Genomic DNA, 16,129 nt, shown 5'->3' with positions numbered 1-16,129 from the left:
CCAATTCCGGAGTCCTATACTTCACAGCGCTCAGACCGCCGGTACTCACAGGTTCATTGACCAGTCACAAGGGCGAACCTGACAAAACGCTTGTATAACTTTCTTTTCTTTTTTTTTTCCACAAGTGACAGCAGAGGACAAACTTTTAATATTGATTTATTTTCAAGGCGACAAAGCGTTCGTAATGCACAACCTGCATGTTACAAATTTTGCGTTATCTATCAGACTATTACCGGAAAATTTCTGGGTGGTAACGAAAGCAGATCTTGATTCTTCCTGATCGAGCCTCGGTGTCACACATACACTTCCGCCATAGCGGTTCAATTATGTTTCCTCTTCAGGATTCATCAGCCATACAGTCTAGATAGCTACACATTACGCAGGCCCTATCCTTTCCCGACTTACCGACCCATCACAAAATTCCCGACTTTTTCCTGACCTATCTCAAAATTCCAGACTTTTTCCAGACCTGGTGTTAATATATCCTTTGCTCCCATGTTTTGCCCCAATCACGGATGTAATAAAACACATTCCACTAATGCCACCCCTCCTCTGTTTGCTGCGCTATAACTCCCCGATAAAATCAATTATAACAAAAGCCACAAGTCTTTTAATCATATATAACGAGCTCTAATAAAAAAGGTAGAAAGCCATGACTAGTGTGTACAAGTAACAATACTTCAAAGAACTTTGTCCTAGGCTGGCCATTGGCCATATGCTCAGGGTGGCAAACAAAGGTCAAATTTCATACCTCTGGCTATCGGGAAAGTTTCAGTGCCAGCGCACCTTGAAGACAAGCAGCAGTCAGTTTTCACATCTAAACTACCATGACCACCTGCATCGCTCAGGGCTCATATGGGTGGAACAACAGCTACTCACAGTCCGCATCTCTTCCCCTGTTCCTTTCCAGGCAGCCATGTCATAGAGAGCCAGCTGAATTAATCTTAGTTGGGACTTTTCTTTTGAATCAGGGCTGAGCGGACAAAGTATTGTTGCCTGCGACAGGTCAAAACCCCCAGAAGGGAAAGAATTTCTTTGCCCATTTGCGGGTAGAAAAGGTTTCCGTCTTAGATTTGTTAGGAATTTATCAAGGCGTGAAGGGGAAAATTCCACCATCACAGGGTCCAAACTTCCAACTTAATAGGTTCAACTGTACTTATTTAAATTTTAAATGCTATAAAAACACTACATAAATTGTATGTGGGATGACATTTATCCTGTATTTGTACAGCATACAAACACGGGTCAAACTAGCATCCAATATTAATGTTGCAAGTAAGAGTTGTTGGTTGGCATTATGAAAATGCAACCAACCATTTATCTACCTGCAAAATAAAAATGAAATCAATAAATTACACAGTACTATACCATACAGCTGCAAAGCCTCAAGTCTTTCTGCGCTAACAAAAATATCCCCCCCCCCCCCCACTTCAGTTGTAACTCGGAATTGGTTTATTTTTTCGTCGATATGCCACCGCCCCCTGAATAATGCAGTTGTTTTTATTCAGTGTTTAAGACCATTGTCCATCATCACATAAAATACACATTAAAAGGAATGGAGAGACAAATGGGATGAGCCCATGCCCTGTTTCAGAGTTTGTAGCGATCATGCCAGGATTTGTAGGTCACATCAAGTGGGAAAACAGCAATACTTTACACTAAAACGGTATTGAATTAAACACTCACGTTTCCCCATCCAATCCCTCATCCGGTTCAATAACTTGGATCGTCTCATTGAAAACAGCATTCTGGAAAATGGTGCCCTCCTGGATGGAAAAGGAAAAGATTTTTCAAAAACAATTTCAACTTTGATGTGCACAGATTTCAACATAACAATAGTTCATTACTAACAATAATTTGCATTAGTTCATTATTCTAAAAGCCCCGAAGTGCACAACAATAAAGAATTCAACCAGAACATAAAATTAGTGATTAAACAAATATAACAGTAAGTGTTACCCACATTACCTGAAGTAAATTGATAAATTTAGGAACTTTTTGAGAACTATGACTTACAGAATCTCTGTAGTTGATCGTCACAGACAAACCAAAAGGCCTGGAGCTGAAAGCTTCATTTGGGACAAATCCATACTCAAAGGTTGCCTGGCGTCTTGGCTCAACCACAGTGCCAAAAGACATGGTGGTGAACTGAAAAAGAACAATGATATGAAGAACAAGAAAACGACACAAAAAGCAAGACACACACTACACTTTCAAAGTCATCAGTAAGTAATATTTTATAAAAATGGGAAAATATAATTGATTTAGCTACAGCATTCATCTAAAAAAAATGTTTTGTCAAAGTCTGTGAAGACCATACTATCAGAATTTGTTTTTTTTTAAAATGTTGATAAAATTAAGTACATTTGAATCAGAAAACAATGTAATCCACATTCCCCAAGAGACATCATAAATTAATTTCACCACAAGAAAAAGAAGTTTGTTAGCAGGGCCCGACATGTTGCATGTCTGCAGATATTGAGTGGTACTTTTTGGGGTGTAATTTCACAAAAAATAGTGAATTTTGGGAAAAAAATAATAATTTGACAATTTAAATCTAGATCTAGCATTGAAAAATATTGATTTCTCAGTAACAGAGCAATGGCAATTAGAGCCCAAATGTATCAATATTCTAAAGAAGAGTCCTACATTCTTTTAGTATGAAAAATAATGCTATATTTTGTTGTGTAAAAGTAGTAAGACTGGGGTCTGGGCTATAATTTGAGCATCGCGATAAAACAAAGTGGCATAAACTTCAAAATTGTGTTTAAAAACTGAATCAAAACTTCCGATTTTTCGGTGGAAACGCTTGACCCGAAAGTCAACATTATGACCTTTATTTTAACATGGATATGTGGATTGGAATAGAATCTAAGCTAAAATTGAAGATCGGTTCTCGAGCAGCCGGGGGGCAGCTTAGTGTACTGACGGCACTTCAGCCGCGCCGCCCCCTACGGCTCAGCATAGCGAATGAGTTAATCTTCTGCACTTATATGACCTTGGTGAGTTGCAAACTTTTGCTGAAACCAGCTTTACAATTTACTTGAAATGTTTAACAACTAAGTTAAACCTTGCCTAAACCTATAATTACCCATGCAAAGCAAATCTGCTATTAAAAAAAAAAAAAAAACCAAAAAAAATTCTCGGAGAGAGAAGGCAAATAACAGTTTAATCAGAATTGAGGAAGTTGAGCACGAGGGACATTCCTACACGCACAATTTATATCCTCCTAATTATGTTGAAATAAGTAACTATTCCCTCTTAATCACTTACATTCTGCAAGAAGAAACTGTAGTCCTGGGGGTATCTGAAAGAAGCCTCCATGCTGTCCACCAAGAAGTCCAGTTTGCCCTTGTTAGTGAAACCAACCAAGATGCGCACTTGTTTACCAGCAGGCAATTCTGTCAAAAAAAAGAAGAAAAAGGGTGTGTGTGTGTGTGTGTGTGTTAACCGGGGGTGAGACAGAAAGTCATAAAGCAATTATCTACCAAAAAACTTTGGTGCCATGATATCTATTTGCCAACAGAAACTGGGTCTACCTCTCATGCCCAAAATATCTGATTTTAGAAAGCAGTCAGTGGACAATTTGGGAATCGGCATGGGACCCCACAATTGTAGAACAACCGAACAGAAAATAGGTGAACAATGAAATCTTCAGTCTACAATTTATTCCAAGGAAATAAAAAGAACATCCTGAAACTTAACCATGAGAAATAATCAGAGACTATGTTTACCGAACACCTTTGACAATTCAGGTTGTCTCAATAAAAAACATCTTCAGCTTAGAAACACTCATCCAATGTCCAACACATACCTCTAAACGAAAACACAGCTCTACTTATAAGTTAATATATAAACGCTGTAAGACATGACAAAACCAATTATTGTATATTGTTATTAACAACAAAAACTCGGTTACCATAAGTACTTAGCACTTTTCTTACCAAGAGGATTGGCTGGCTTTGTGAAAAGGACAAATGTATCTGCATCTGGGGAAGGCTTTAGAGTTTCCGTTTCCTCTTCCTCAGCAGCTTCTTCAGCATCCTTGTAAAAGACATGAAGGAATACATCTATTACCACCAAAGACAATATTTTAAAAGTCTACATGGTAGAGAAAAAATCACATTACAGGAAGGAGCTGTAGCGTAAGAAGACAATGACAATAATTACTTTAAAAAACCCACAAAAAAAACCCCACCACCCACGGAACAAAGTATTCAATCAAGTAATATTGTAAAATCAAAACTTCCAGTCCCATTTCACAAGATAAAATAATTTCATCCTCTCCAAGGAATTACAGGGCGCAATGTGCATTAAGTACTTGATTTAGCCAAAACTTGAGCAAATCCATTTTAATCGTATTAAAACATCTACAACATTTCAACAAGTTCTTCAGTGTAAAAGCCGTCACCCAAATGGTACGATGTTGCACGCATGGACTGATCACTCATTTCCCAATAAGTATACACAATAACCACATGGGGTTAATTTTTAACTAAAAAGTGGAAAAGCCGGCATGAAGCAACAGCACTTTAGCTGTTATTAATCAACTAGACAACTAGAGATGCTGCCATCGGAAGGACTTCCGAAACGAGCCACCCCCCAAAAAACAACAATAGAAGAGACATTCTAACCCTAACCTTACCCCTAACCTCTATTCCATTCTGGTCGCTCGTTACTGAATTCCCCCCCTGCCATTGGTAGTCCACTAAAGGTGCTGACAGAACAAGAGCCCCAGTCCCAGGTATATTTGGAAGTCTTCATAATATTTTTTTCCTGCTATACTAGATATTTAAGGGTCAATATCATATTTATTGGGTAGACAAGGAATCAAGCTTTCTCCTTACTCTTTATTAAAACAAAATCGATCCACTGGAAGATGTTCTCTTAATTTCTTTAAAATCAGAGGGCACAATAGAGTTGATTGAAAGAAACTTTGTGGATCAATCCCCGAAAACTTTTAAAATAAAAAAAGATACTTCGGCCTTGAAGTGATCCTGGTCAAATAAAGATGCATTGAAAGATCAATTCGTTTTTTACCGTAATATTATAAGTTTAATTTACTGGAGCAGTTACATTATTTTTTTTATTCGATGAAATTCAAGAGTATTGACTACAAACCTACAGTCACGACACATGAAGCTACAGCGAGCACCTAGCACACCTCAGTGATTGGCCAAATATATAGATGTCGTATTTCCGCCATCTCCTGGGGCTTCCCTCGCCAGTTGACTACATCTCACCATGGCGGGCCTGCGCCATGGGCTACGACACTAAGTTTCAGCCGACAACTTGGGATGTGAGCGCGCGCATTTGTCGAATTGTGTGCACACGCTGTGTGTGTGTGTACAACTTTGAGGAGAAGGTGAGAAGGTAAATTTATGGAACAAGGATTGCTAAGATTGTTTATAAAATATAACACAAATTTAAAAACAAAAACCCAACAGCAAAAAACAAAAAAACTCCCCAAAAAACAAAACAAATACGGCGAGATCTAGTCAACAGTTACTGGTGAGGGAAACCCACAAGTTGGAGGAAACCCCGGAAGATGACGAAAATAGGTAATCTACATTTGGGCCAATCACAGAACTATAGCGAGATAAATTATAAATAACCTGCCCATATTGTACTAATAGTGAAAACACTCATACAGGGCATTTATCACGCCCAAAGGGAGTTACGGATTTAAAACGAGACATAAAAGGCAAAAGCCGTAACCGATGATTTAAGTTTACCATCATAATATTATTAGGCCGGCTCTATTTCTCCGAACGCTCGGGAAGCGTGCACACGAACGAGAGAGAGAATTTATATATATAACATGCGAAAGGGGCGTGTTTTTTGTGTGTTGTTTATATGAAAGATTTTACTTTATGCTTTAGGGTTGACTAAATGCAAAATAGGTTACTGCAAAAGTCGGGCAGTCTTGTTTTCTCGCAGTACCTTTTCAAATGAAGTATAGTCCGGGAACGTTGCTCCAACCACAATTGAAGTATCTTAATATTCAGACATCAAAAAAATCTGTAACTCTAGAACTTGAATATGATGCAAAAAATGCTTCTTCAGTCCTTGAAGAACGGCAGAATGAATGATGACGCCTAAATCTTGCAAATAACTGAAAAACTTTGAGAACGGAAACCGTTTGGAGAAATAAAGGTCAACTTTATTTCCCTGAGCGTTCGGAGAAATAATCACTTCCAAATTATTAATAGCAAATTAGTACCTTTCCAGTTACCGATCCTTCAACATCTTCTGGACTTTCTTCATCTCCAGCAGTCTCCGTCTCAACTGTTGCCTCATCATCTTCACCTTCCATGGAATCTTGAGCAAAAGCTACATTGCTTCCTTTGCCTGAGAAACATGACAAAATTGAAAATAACTGTGTAACTTCTTAGCCAGTCATGGTTAGTACTCTTTGCAAGTCTTTGACACACAACAATTCAAGTTAGCATTACTTTAACCATATATCCGTATGCCATGGGGTCATTTTAAACCTCCAGATTTGTATTCTTTACATTTTAGAATACTTCTAGATCTAGTACGAAGATCTCTTTGAAACTTTCAGTATTTCTCAAAAAATTATTTTGACAGATTTACTTGATCTAGATTCTAGATCTATACAAAGTAGTGTATGGACCCCCCCCCCCCCCCCCCTCACCCCAGGCGGTGCCACTGACTGAAGTGTCTTTAGGCCATTCCCAAAGGGGGGACATTTCTCGTTTATGCACAGTAGAATTGTGCAAAAATTCACAATATATTTCAAAGAATAACCAATGTTTTCAACGAGATTGCAGAAAGAAACATTAGTAGCACGTCTTACTCTTTGGACCCGAATTGAAGGGGATATGATGCTCGGCGCACGAGCGCTGAGCAAGGGGCTAGACGTGGGACCAGAATGCAGGCGAGGTTTTGAAATGGGAGTACTGTATACAGACCCGGTAACCGGGAATAAAGTCACAAAGTATACAGACCCGGTAGGGGAACTCTTTTGTGATTTCGGAAACTTTCAGCACCCTCTTGGCTCAGGGTAGAACTAGGTTCTTCTAGATCTATGGCCTAGGTCTAGATCTAGACAGACAGATATAAATCATTGATCTAGTTTCGAGGCTAGCCTAGATCTAGATCTAGACTGTAGACCTAGATCTAGATTCTAGATCTAGATCTAGATTCTAGATCTAAAACTAAATGAAGATTGCGGATGTCTTTTCGATGAACGATCGTTTTTCCCCTGTTTTGGAGTTGGAGGAATCACAATTTGAAGAAAAGAACAATGTCATAATTTCAATCGAGCAGTCTCTCTCTCTCTCTGTATCGCTCGTATTCTTTTTTTCTTTGTTTGTCTCTGTCTTTCGTTCCTTCCTGCCAACTGGCAGACATGTCATATTATATACTTTTTGCTAGCACTTCCCCCTGCGCTCTCTCTCTCTCTCTCTTTAACTCACTCACACACACACACACACACATACATTACCGGGTCTGGGCGCTGAAACCCTCCGAAATCACAAAAGAGTTCCCCTACCGGGTCTGTATACTTTGTGACTTTGTTCCCAGTTACCGAGTCTGAATACACTTCGTTTTGATTTGAAATACGCTTATCGGGCGACATAAACCCGGCCCCCGCAGGCCGAGGGTTAGGGCGTTAGTTAGGGCCTAAGTATCCACAGCTTGCAAGAACAATACATCAGAATCAGTCAATCGTTGCAATAATGAAACTTTCGACAAGCTCCCAAGTCCAAATATTACTTCCCAGGACAATTTACAAAGTGTAGAGGGGTCCCAAGACTCACTGCTAATATGCAGCAGGTAGTATTTACAATTTGCAAGCGTAGAGACATTATAAATTTAGAATAATATCAAAAGGGAGTGATATTAAGATCATGAAATGAGTTGGCCTACATAGGTATATTTGCCACGTAGATAGTTGACCCAAACAAGCTGTTCATAAACATAACAGTTATTACCTTGTTCTACAAGCATCAACGTCGTCGGCATGAGAAGGAGGACTAAGAATAGCAGCTTTCCCCAAAACTTTCCCATTTTCAGCGAAGAAATAAATTTCTAGATGTTTATTGATAGAAACAACCGGCTTGCCTGTTGAATCAAGGTGCAAACACAAATCACAACCGCAAGCGGAAGTAGCATAAAGCCGAATAACTAGAGGTGTGCGAGTAACGAGTCCAGACTCGAGTACTCGAGTAATACATGCAGCGAGTCCAGACTCGAGTCACAAGTAAATTACTCGAGTAAGGACTCGAGTCTGGACTCGAGTCCAGACTCGAGTCTGTAGGGGGAAAAAACAGAAAAAAGGAGAAAAATTTGTTTTTTTTTAAAGTTAAGAATAGATAAAAGAAACATTCTAATAAGCAATTTTTTAAACTGAAGGAAAAGAAACAACAAAAACAAAAAAATCCCTTCCCTCAAAGGAAAAAAACGAACCCCCCCCCCAGAAAAAAGCAAAAAGGAAACCACTGTTAAAAACCCACGATGACCAATCAAACTTCTTTTCTTTATGAAGTCCACTGTCTGAGGTTTACCATCCGTGTACATTTTATTCTTACTGTTGTAATAGAGAATTTTTTTTTTTTTTTTTAAAGAAAAGAAAAGATAAGATAAAGACCACCTCTATTCTAGCTTAGTTGTTATACAGTTGTAAGCTTCTCACTCACCTGGAGTGAGAGAGCGAGCCTTTTGGCTATTCTCTTCCGGTGTGCGTTTACCGTGATACCCAGTGTAAACCACAGAATTCTAGGTCTACACTTTTAAAAAATTGAATTCTGTGGTGTAAACAAACGTTCCAGTTCTCTAGTGTTAAAAACATGCAATTTTATCTGCGGGCATTGAAAGAGAGAGAGAGAGAGAGAGAGAGAGAGAGAGAGAGAGAGAGCGGAGTAGCCTAGATATTGCGAGAATTTCTGGGCAAAACAAAATGCCGATTAGGGTAGTTCGGCTCTATTCTAAAAGTGAAATAGCAGTAGCATCTTTGTAGACCGTCAAATTAGTTTTACTTTTGTGTTATAATATCATTTTTTTAAAGAAGGGGTTTGTCTATTTAATCATCCTCCCCGATAGGAAGTATTCAGAAATTAGGAAAAACCGGTTTTGTTTCACACCGGGTGAGAATAGCCAACGCTGGCAAGTCTCACCCGGGGTGAGAGGTCGATCACATTTTTATTCTCACCTGGGGTGAGAATAGCCTCTTCCTAAGATAAAATAAAATAAATAAGGTATAAACAGCATGTGTCTAGAATTGCCATAAGCCTACTCAAGCTCCCTCCAAGGAAGGCACTCTATTTTCTGTCCGATATTCAACAAAACTTTTTTTGAAACCCACTAAAATTCCCTTTTGGGATACTATTACTCGAGTAATTACTCGAGTCTTTAGAGCCGTGGGACTCGAGTAATTACTCGAGTAATTACTCGAGTCCAGAGCAGATACTCGAGTGTGGACTCGAATCTTAATATGCTGGACTCGCACACCTCTACGAATAACGGAACAAGAATTGGTACCGGATCTGTAGCCAAAGTATGAAGAAAACTGTGTTTTGATTGGTTGACTCGAGCCACAGCGACCAATGGAAATTTCTGTACTACAGTGCTTTCTTTCACTCACTCCGGGAGAAGATGTTATCCCGCAACTTGCAGACTACTTCCCGGCCACCATAAAGACCAATTTTACCCGTTGCATTTCCCCCCCATTGTGGTAAGTTCTGCACGACTGGAGTGCTGCACCCTGCATATGTGTAACAGGTCACTCGCCACACAAGACATGGCAATGCATTACTAATCTGTGACAATAGTTACAAAGTTAATACCGCTTGATCAAGAGTCCTTAGGAGGTCTCTAGATCTAGCCTCTATAGTAGTCTTAGTCTTAGATTCTAGGTAATTTCTACTAACATTATAAGACATAAGATCTAATCTAGAGCCTAGATATCTAGATTCTAGATATCTAGAATCTAATCTAGATCTAAAATCTAGTGTATAGATCTAGTCTAGCAATAATTCAATAACAATTGCCTTACCTTGCCTTACTGTTACACTTAGAAATCTAATCTAGAATTCCATTCACTTTCAGGCTGATAGAAAAGGTCCTGCTGCTAGAAAGACAAGGCGGTAATTTTGTAGTTTCGTGATTTTGCAGTTTTGTTCGTTAAAGTGAAGAGTAGGGGGGTCTCAGGGGGCAAGCCCCTGACCTAATAAAAATATGGAGGGGGGGTTCAGGGAGTTTTGCAGTTAGGTTGCATCCCTGTTCTTTGTGTTGCCTATATATTTGGTCATCAAGACTTCTGGATTTCTTCTCTGGATGTAAACAAATGGATCGTGGACTTTAATGAATGAAACTACAAGATCACCGACAAGGCTCACAAGGATAAATAAAGCGATTAGATCTAGATCTAGATCCATAGGAGGATGAAACCAAGTCCAGGGTACTACAGTGTGGTTGTCGCATTCAACGAGAAGTCGGCTCCAACGAGGCAATCCTCAATCCCCGATCTTTTCCTCTATATCTCTTTGTAAATGTACGTCGGCTCCAATGGGGTTGCAAACAGACTGAAGTCGCTTTCAATGAGGTTGCGATAACCAAATATAAAAGCTATTACCGGCCCCAAAAGCGAAGAATTTTTCTCCTTTTCCTCCATCCCACGTGAAGCACAAGGCCCATCATCGATTCCTCCAAACACTAACACATCGTATGGCTAGATCTTGTGTGCCTCCTAATATGGGCCCCAAAGCAAAGAGGATGGGCGAGGGTTAGCCTACGGTAGGGGTGGGTGGGAACGCGATGCGGGCTGTGTGAAACTGGATGAACTCTAGATGGGTAGCCTCAAGGTCTAGGTCCAAATTGAGACTCTCATTTATTTCAATGTTATTTTCTTCCCCTGATCGGAAAAGCCAAGCTCCCGCCTTTACTTTATGTAGATCTAAGCCTAGATGTGAGAGGGTGCGTTTACACAAGAAAAGTATTCAGGAACAATTTTTTTTAAAAAATGCAGAAATGACGGTCAGAACACAGCTTTAATGCGTACACTGATGCTGTTTGAGATTTTCGTCATCAGGGGTAACAACTGTTTTAATTACTGGTATTGGTACATCCTGTGATATAATAAATTGTCTCTTTTCTTTGCTTTAGATAGCCTCTGTCACGTTCAACGAGAGGTCGGATCCAACGAGGACAACAAGCCGGTCTCAGCAACCTCGTTGAATGCGACACCCACTGTACTTACCCAGTGCGGTCCCGTCTCTTTAGTTTACTTGGCAGCCATATTGGATAGCTTACCGATTTGAAACGAGACTTGGCGAATCATGTGAGATCTTGGTTTGGGGAGGGCGGTTTGGCTGAGTCTAAAATGAGCCAAAACCCAAACTACCAAAAAAAAGGTGGTGCTGCTATTTAGATAGAATTAGTAGGCTAGACTAGATATTTAAAACAACATTTAAATGGCATATATATCAACTTATCACTATGGTGCAGGATGCCACTGAGACCAGCGGTCAATAAAGTTGTTGAAGGCACTTGTCGGGTCTTTTCCGTGCAGCTCTTGCCACATGAACTCATCCAAGTGCGAGGCAAGCCTGGAGTTGTGTACTCCTTGCATGCACTTGAATCTTATTTTTACGTTTTTCCAATAACCCTCAACTCGGTTAGTGCATGCAACTGTCACTAGGTCAACGAAATTCTGTTCATGAATTACGGTCAGATGCGCATATATGGGGGGGTTCACTGGAATATTAACTATATTGTTGTACGCAGCAAAGTCATCACTATGGATTATAGAGTTAGCGGGTGCAATGCGGTTCTGGATAATGTTTAAAAGAGTTGCAGCAGTTCTGTCTGGAACAATTTTAAAAAATCCTTTGTTTGTTGCCCTATCCACCCCACCAAAAACCCACCTCTGTTCTACTACCCTCCCTTTGTTGTATTTTCTCCTGACTTCTAAAGTTTCATCTATTTCAACTTCATGACCTGGACCACCTATCTGATAATTGTTTTCAACTAGCCGCCTCGAACAAACATATCTAAAATAAGCGAACCACTGGACAACAGTTTTTTCGGAAAGTCCAGTGAGTAATGTCGTATGATCTACGGGTTCTTTGAAGCTCCAGAAAAATAACAACTCTACAATGTTTCTGTATGACAGCTGACTGTTCTCCCAAAATGTGTCTGTACACAAAAATACCTTACGTTCTTTATGTGAAGGGCAACAAAAACAACTTTCTTCTCCTCTGCCTGTCTTCCCTAAAGTCATCAACTTTCCACACTGAACATCAGGGCTTTCTGGAGGCGTGGACCAGGCTAACAAATTTCTTAGTAGAAATTCTAAAGCCTTTTCTTCACTTGAAGCCCTCTCGTACAAAATATTGTATGCCATGAAAAAAAAAGCTCATCACATAATCTATTTCAGCACACGTTTCCACAAAAAATCACAAAAAAAAGAAATTCACATCCAAGAACAGGTGAAATACACTCTAGGTAAGAGCAGACTTGAACTGAACGTAGTGAAATACTGATGAAAACTGATGAAAGGAGCGGGATAAGTATTTCCGAAAGACGCGAAAAAACTTTGTAGAATAATTGCCAAATGCGTACTTACATTTTCTGTGATGTCTACTTACATGGAATTAGAAGTGTCGTAGCATCTATACTAAGGAGTTTGCAGCCACATTTAAAATCATTTTTACCCATATTATATGCTAAAAAATCTGGCCATCTCAAGCCCTCGTCCCAATAACTCTTGCACGATTTCCCCCCCCCACCCCCAGTATCCAATATGGCCGTCACGTAAACAAAAGAGAGGGGACCGCACTGGGTAAGTAGTCCCCAAGTCCAGATCTGGTTGACATTCTGTGGTTCTAGCAATGTAGTACAAGTGCTGATGGTGGACAGCTGAGTGTAGATCTATAGTGTGGTAAAGAATTCGTGGCACAATTTATCCTCAAATTAATATATTTTTAACAGGTGAATCTATGTCACCCATACTTTGCACACCAGTTTGTCTCAATTTGTATTAACTTAATCATATTTTTCATCAACAATTGAGGCTAGATATATCAAGATAAAAAATTTGTTATTCATAAACTTATTGACTTTAAATATAAAATAATAGCCTGTGGCTATGCGCATATTGTTTTTAAAAAAATCTTAGTCTTAGCTTGAAGGTAGTCGTTTTTCTTCTTTTGCTTGAAAAACAGTTTCCCTCTGTTAGAAGGTGGCTTTGCACAGGGCCAAGTTATTCTACTCTTCTTTTGAAGTGACCAAGATGTATTCTTCAAGCAGTAGTCTAGGGAAGGGGTCACCAAACTTTTGTCAAAGTGGGCTGGGAAAATGAGAGAATGCGGAGCACAGTTCAGTCTACAACGATATTGTTGACAATACTGTACTCTGAATGCATAGAAAAATAAAGACAACCAGCCTACCTGATCTGACAAATGATTTAGTTGAAGGTTTACCACACTGTTTGTGGTTCACATAAGCTTTGGACTGTCATTGGCTATATTAAAATGGCTGCCTCCCTGATGTCTTGAAAATACAGTAGTCTTCGCCTTAGATCCCTATGCTCGAGAGCAAGGAAAATGTGGAATCTTAAGCAAATGGGATCTTAGCCGACGCACCAAGGGAAGAATCCACAGTGACCCATGTTCAGGCTCACAACCGGTAAAATGGTCTCACTTTACTCTAAAATGAACTGAAGTGACCCCTTGGTGAGTTTATATAACTTATGGCCTGTCATTTTTACTCATTATCCTATCTTGAGTCTCAAGATCTACCCTTATCCAGCTACTCCTCCCCTTTACCTGTCTAAAATTTATAGCCTTCCATCTCTTCCCCCGCTTTTGTCCTTACGCATCATGTTGTAACCACACAAATTAAATTCAGTCTGTCTCGCAAATTTGAGAGTAGAGACAACTTGTGCAATGGGCGGGGAAGAGTTCACATAATCTTGCGATCCTGACTGGTGCGAACTTGTAGGCCTCTAGTCTCCGCCCAAACGCATGTACAAAAGCAGGCTCCGTTCAAAGGCAAGCGTTCGTCATATGATGTGTTTTTTTTACTGTATAATTTAGACCTACAAACGCTCTGTCACTCCCTCTAAATTTAAGTCTGAACGCACGCTTCGATCTGTGAAACACGCGGACAAGTAACACTTGACAAAACGCAATTTTCTCTACAACCTGCACAGCTTGCATAAGACAAGTCTAGACAACCGGATATTTGGTGAGACTGCCCCTCGCGCAGAACAAAGAGAGTGATAGACAGTGTTTCCCACCTATTTTTTTCTTCGGACACAGGTCTAGGACTGGAGGATGTTGGGGGGGGGGGGGGGGGGGGGTCTGAAATGTTTTTGATAGGTCACTGGAAATGCATCTTTGAGAGAAGGTTTTTGACTGGTGTTTGGGTGATTGCGTGTAATGTTTGGTTTGACCGAGGCATATGATGCGCAACGCGCTTGAATGCTATAGAACATTAGATAGGTCTCTGGGATTAAACATTAGTTGAGAAATCAGCTGCGCTCGAAGAACTTATAACGTAGTTGTCCAACGAATTATAAGAGAAAAGTCTCTCAGAATGTCCGCTTCTGATGTCTTCCGTAAATTTACTGTAGGGGGTGGTCACTTGGAAAGCCACATAGCTGAGCAATCGTCCCTATGACTATCACCAAAAGAAAGCCTCTTATCATAGTCTTATTCGTTCCCGACATTTGGTGCATATATCATTACATTGAGTCCGCGCTTCTGCTTCACATGCGCACGAAAAGTATTTGCCCCTTTTGGATATTTTTGGAGTCTTGTGTGTTTAGGTAATAGGTCAATCAAAGAATTAGCCAAAATGTTTTGGAAATTGATTTTGGCCTGAGAATCACATGACAATCGAGGTGAGAATTTTCCTTGATACAGTGCACAACATTTAGAGATCAAGTCAATGTTAGATTTGTGCTTAAAGCTTTTCGTATACACTTAAAAATAGCTAAAAGTGTGTGATAAGTATGCTCATCTGATAGACCTTATTTGATGATAAATGATTTAGTGTTAAAATTTTTAATTTGGTTGGTCTATGGCATAGTTACAGTCATCAGTATCAAGTCTCATAACTAATATTCACTAGCTTTACTTTGTTTGCTAAGTTTACACAATTGAGCTTTTCACTTAATAAGTAGATATTTTTGTGTGTTATGGACATAACAGTGAAATAAGACTGGAGAAAAAAATGTAATGTACTGTGGAGAGTTATTTTTGTTATATCTATGATGTTTTTGTGTGTATGGACACACTGCAATACATACAGCATATATTCATATTAAAAAATCAGACACCCCCCTCCCCCCCCCCCCTTTTTTTAAAAGCAGTTCCCAAGATGATTTTGATTTCACCCTTTTTCCCTGCTCAGACTTTTGTTCAAGAGTTTTATGCCTATTCCCTAGCCTTATCATTGATCTGACAATGGGTTGTTGGCAGGTACTTTGGTGTGGTGTGCTTCTTCTTTCACATCAACATTTATCGATCTTACTTCCTGTCCTTGAATGTTGCGCTGTAGTAATAATTCCATAACACCATAACACCTCTAATTCTAGGCCATGGGACCAATTTGTGTTGCAATAAAACTGTCACTAATACTTAAAATTGATCTGACATCAGTGTTGCCGTTAAGCTGCCCTCGCCTTTTCAGCACCCAAGTTAGCTGAAGTAGACCTGGTCATTATTGCCTTGAATGATGGATAAAAACAGACATACAGATGGAGTGTCTTTTTTTTCAATGTGTATTTTTTTTTCATGTTTTACTCTTACAATTGTTTTTCACCTTTATTTATTTTTCTCTCTTTTCATCTTCTTTGTATTTTTATATACAATCATTATCATAGTTTCTCATCCTCTCCTTGTTCCTTTAGTTGGTCAGATTGAACAATTCATTCTGGAAATTAGCAGATGTGTGATGGTCGCTCTAATATGGTCTTCTTCCTTTCAGTTTTGCTATTGCCTTTTACGCTTTTAATCTCATGGTGAACAGCAGGGCTACTTGTTAAATAGTTGCCTTTCCTTTTAAAGTACAATGAGGAGACAAGACAGCCTAGCCTAGGCTTTTGTATTTAATATTGCACTCAAATTGTAGCCTTATTACCCCTGACAAACACCCC

At 39.5% G+C, this 16,129-nt stretch overlaps 2 protein-coding genes across 2 annotated transcripts in view; one reads left to right on the top strand and one right to left on the bottom strand.

Moving 5' to 3' along the window:
• LOC101853906 (translocon-associated protein subunit alpha) overlaps positions 1-8,149 on the bottom strand; it is an 18,590-nt gene extending 10,441 nt beyond the window's left edge. The window contains exons 1-6 of the mRNA XM_005091237.2: positions 7,962-8,149; positions 6,224-6,351; positions 3,945-4,044; positions 3,274-3,401; positions 2,017-2,148; positions 1,687-1,766 (exon numbers count right to left, since the gene is read on the bottom strand). Of these exons, the coding sequence (XP_005091294.1) occupies positions 1,687-1,766; positions 2,017-2,148; positions 3,274-3,401; positions 3,945-4,044; positions 6,224-6,351; positions 7,962-8,037 (644 nt within the window). The 5' untranslated portion in view covers positions 8,038-8,149. The remainder of the gene's footprint in view (positions 1-1,686; positions 1,767-2,016; positions 2,149-3,273; positions 3,402-3,944; positions 4,045-6,223; positions 6,352-7,961) is intronic.
• A 1,443-nt stretch (positions 8,150-9,592) lies between these two features.
• Positions 9,593-16,129, top strand: part of LOC101853672 (transcription factor 20) — a 112,515-nt gene continuing 105,978 nt past the window's right edge. Inside the window, exon 1 of the mRNA XM_005091236.3 lies at positions 9,593-9,700. The gene's annotated coding sequence lies outside the window, so the exon portion shown is untranslated. The remainder of the gene's footprint in view (positions 9,701-16,129) is intronic.

The sequence above is a fragment of the Aplysia californica genome, unplaced genomic scaffold, assembly GCF_000002075.1.
Source record: "Aplysia californica isolate F4 #8 unplaced genomic scaffold, AplCal3.0 scaffold00027, whole genome shotgun sequence".
Taxonomy (NCBI): domain Eukaryota; kingdom Metazoa; phylum Mollusca; class Gastropoda; order Aplysiida; family Aplysiidae; genus Aplysia; species Aplysia californica.
The sequence above is the reverse complement of the archived record's forward strand: the minus strand, read 5'-3'. Positions and strand labels throughout refer to the sequence as shown.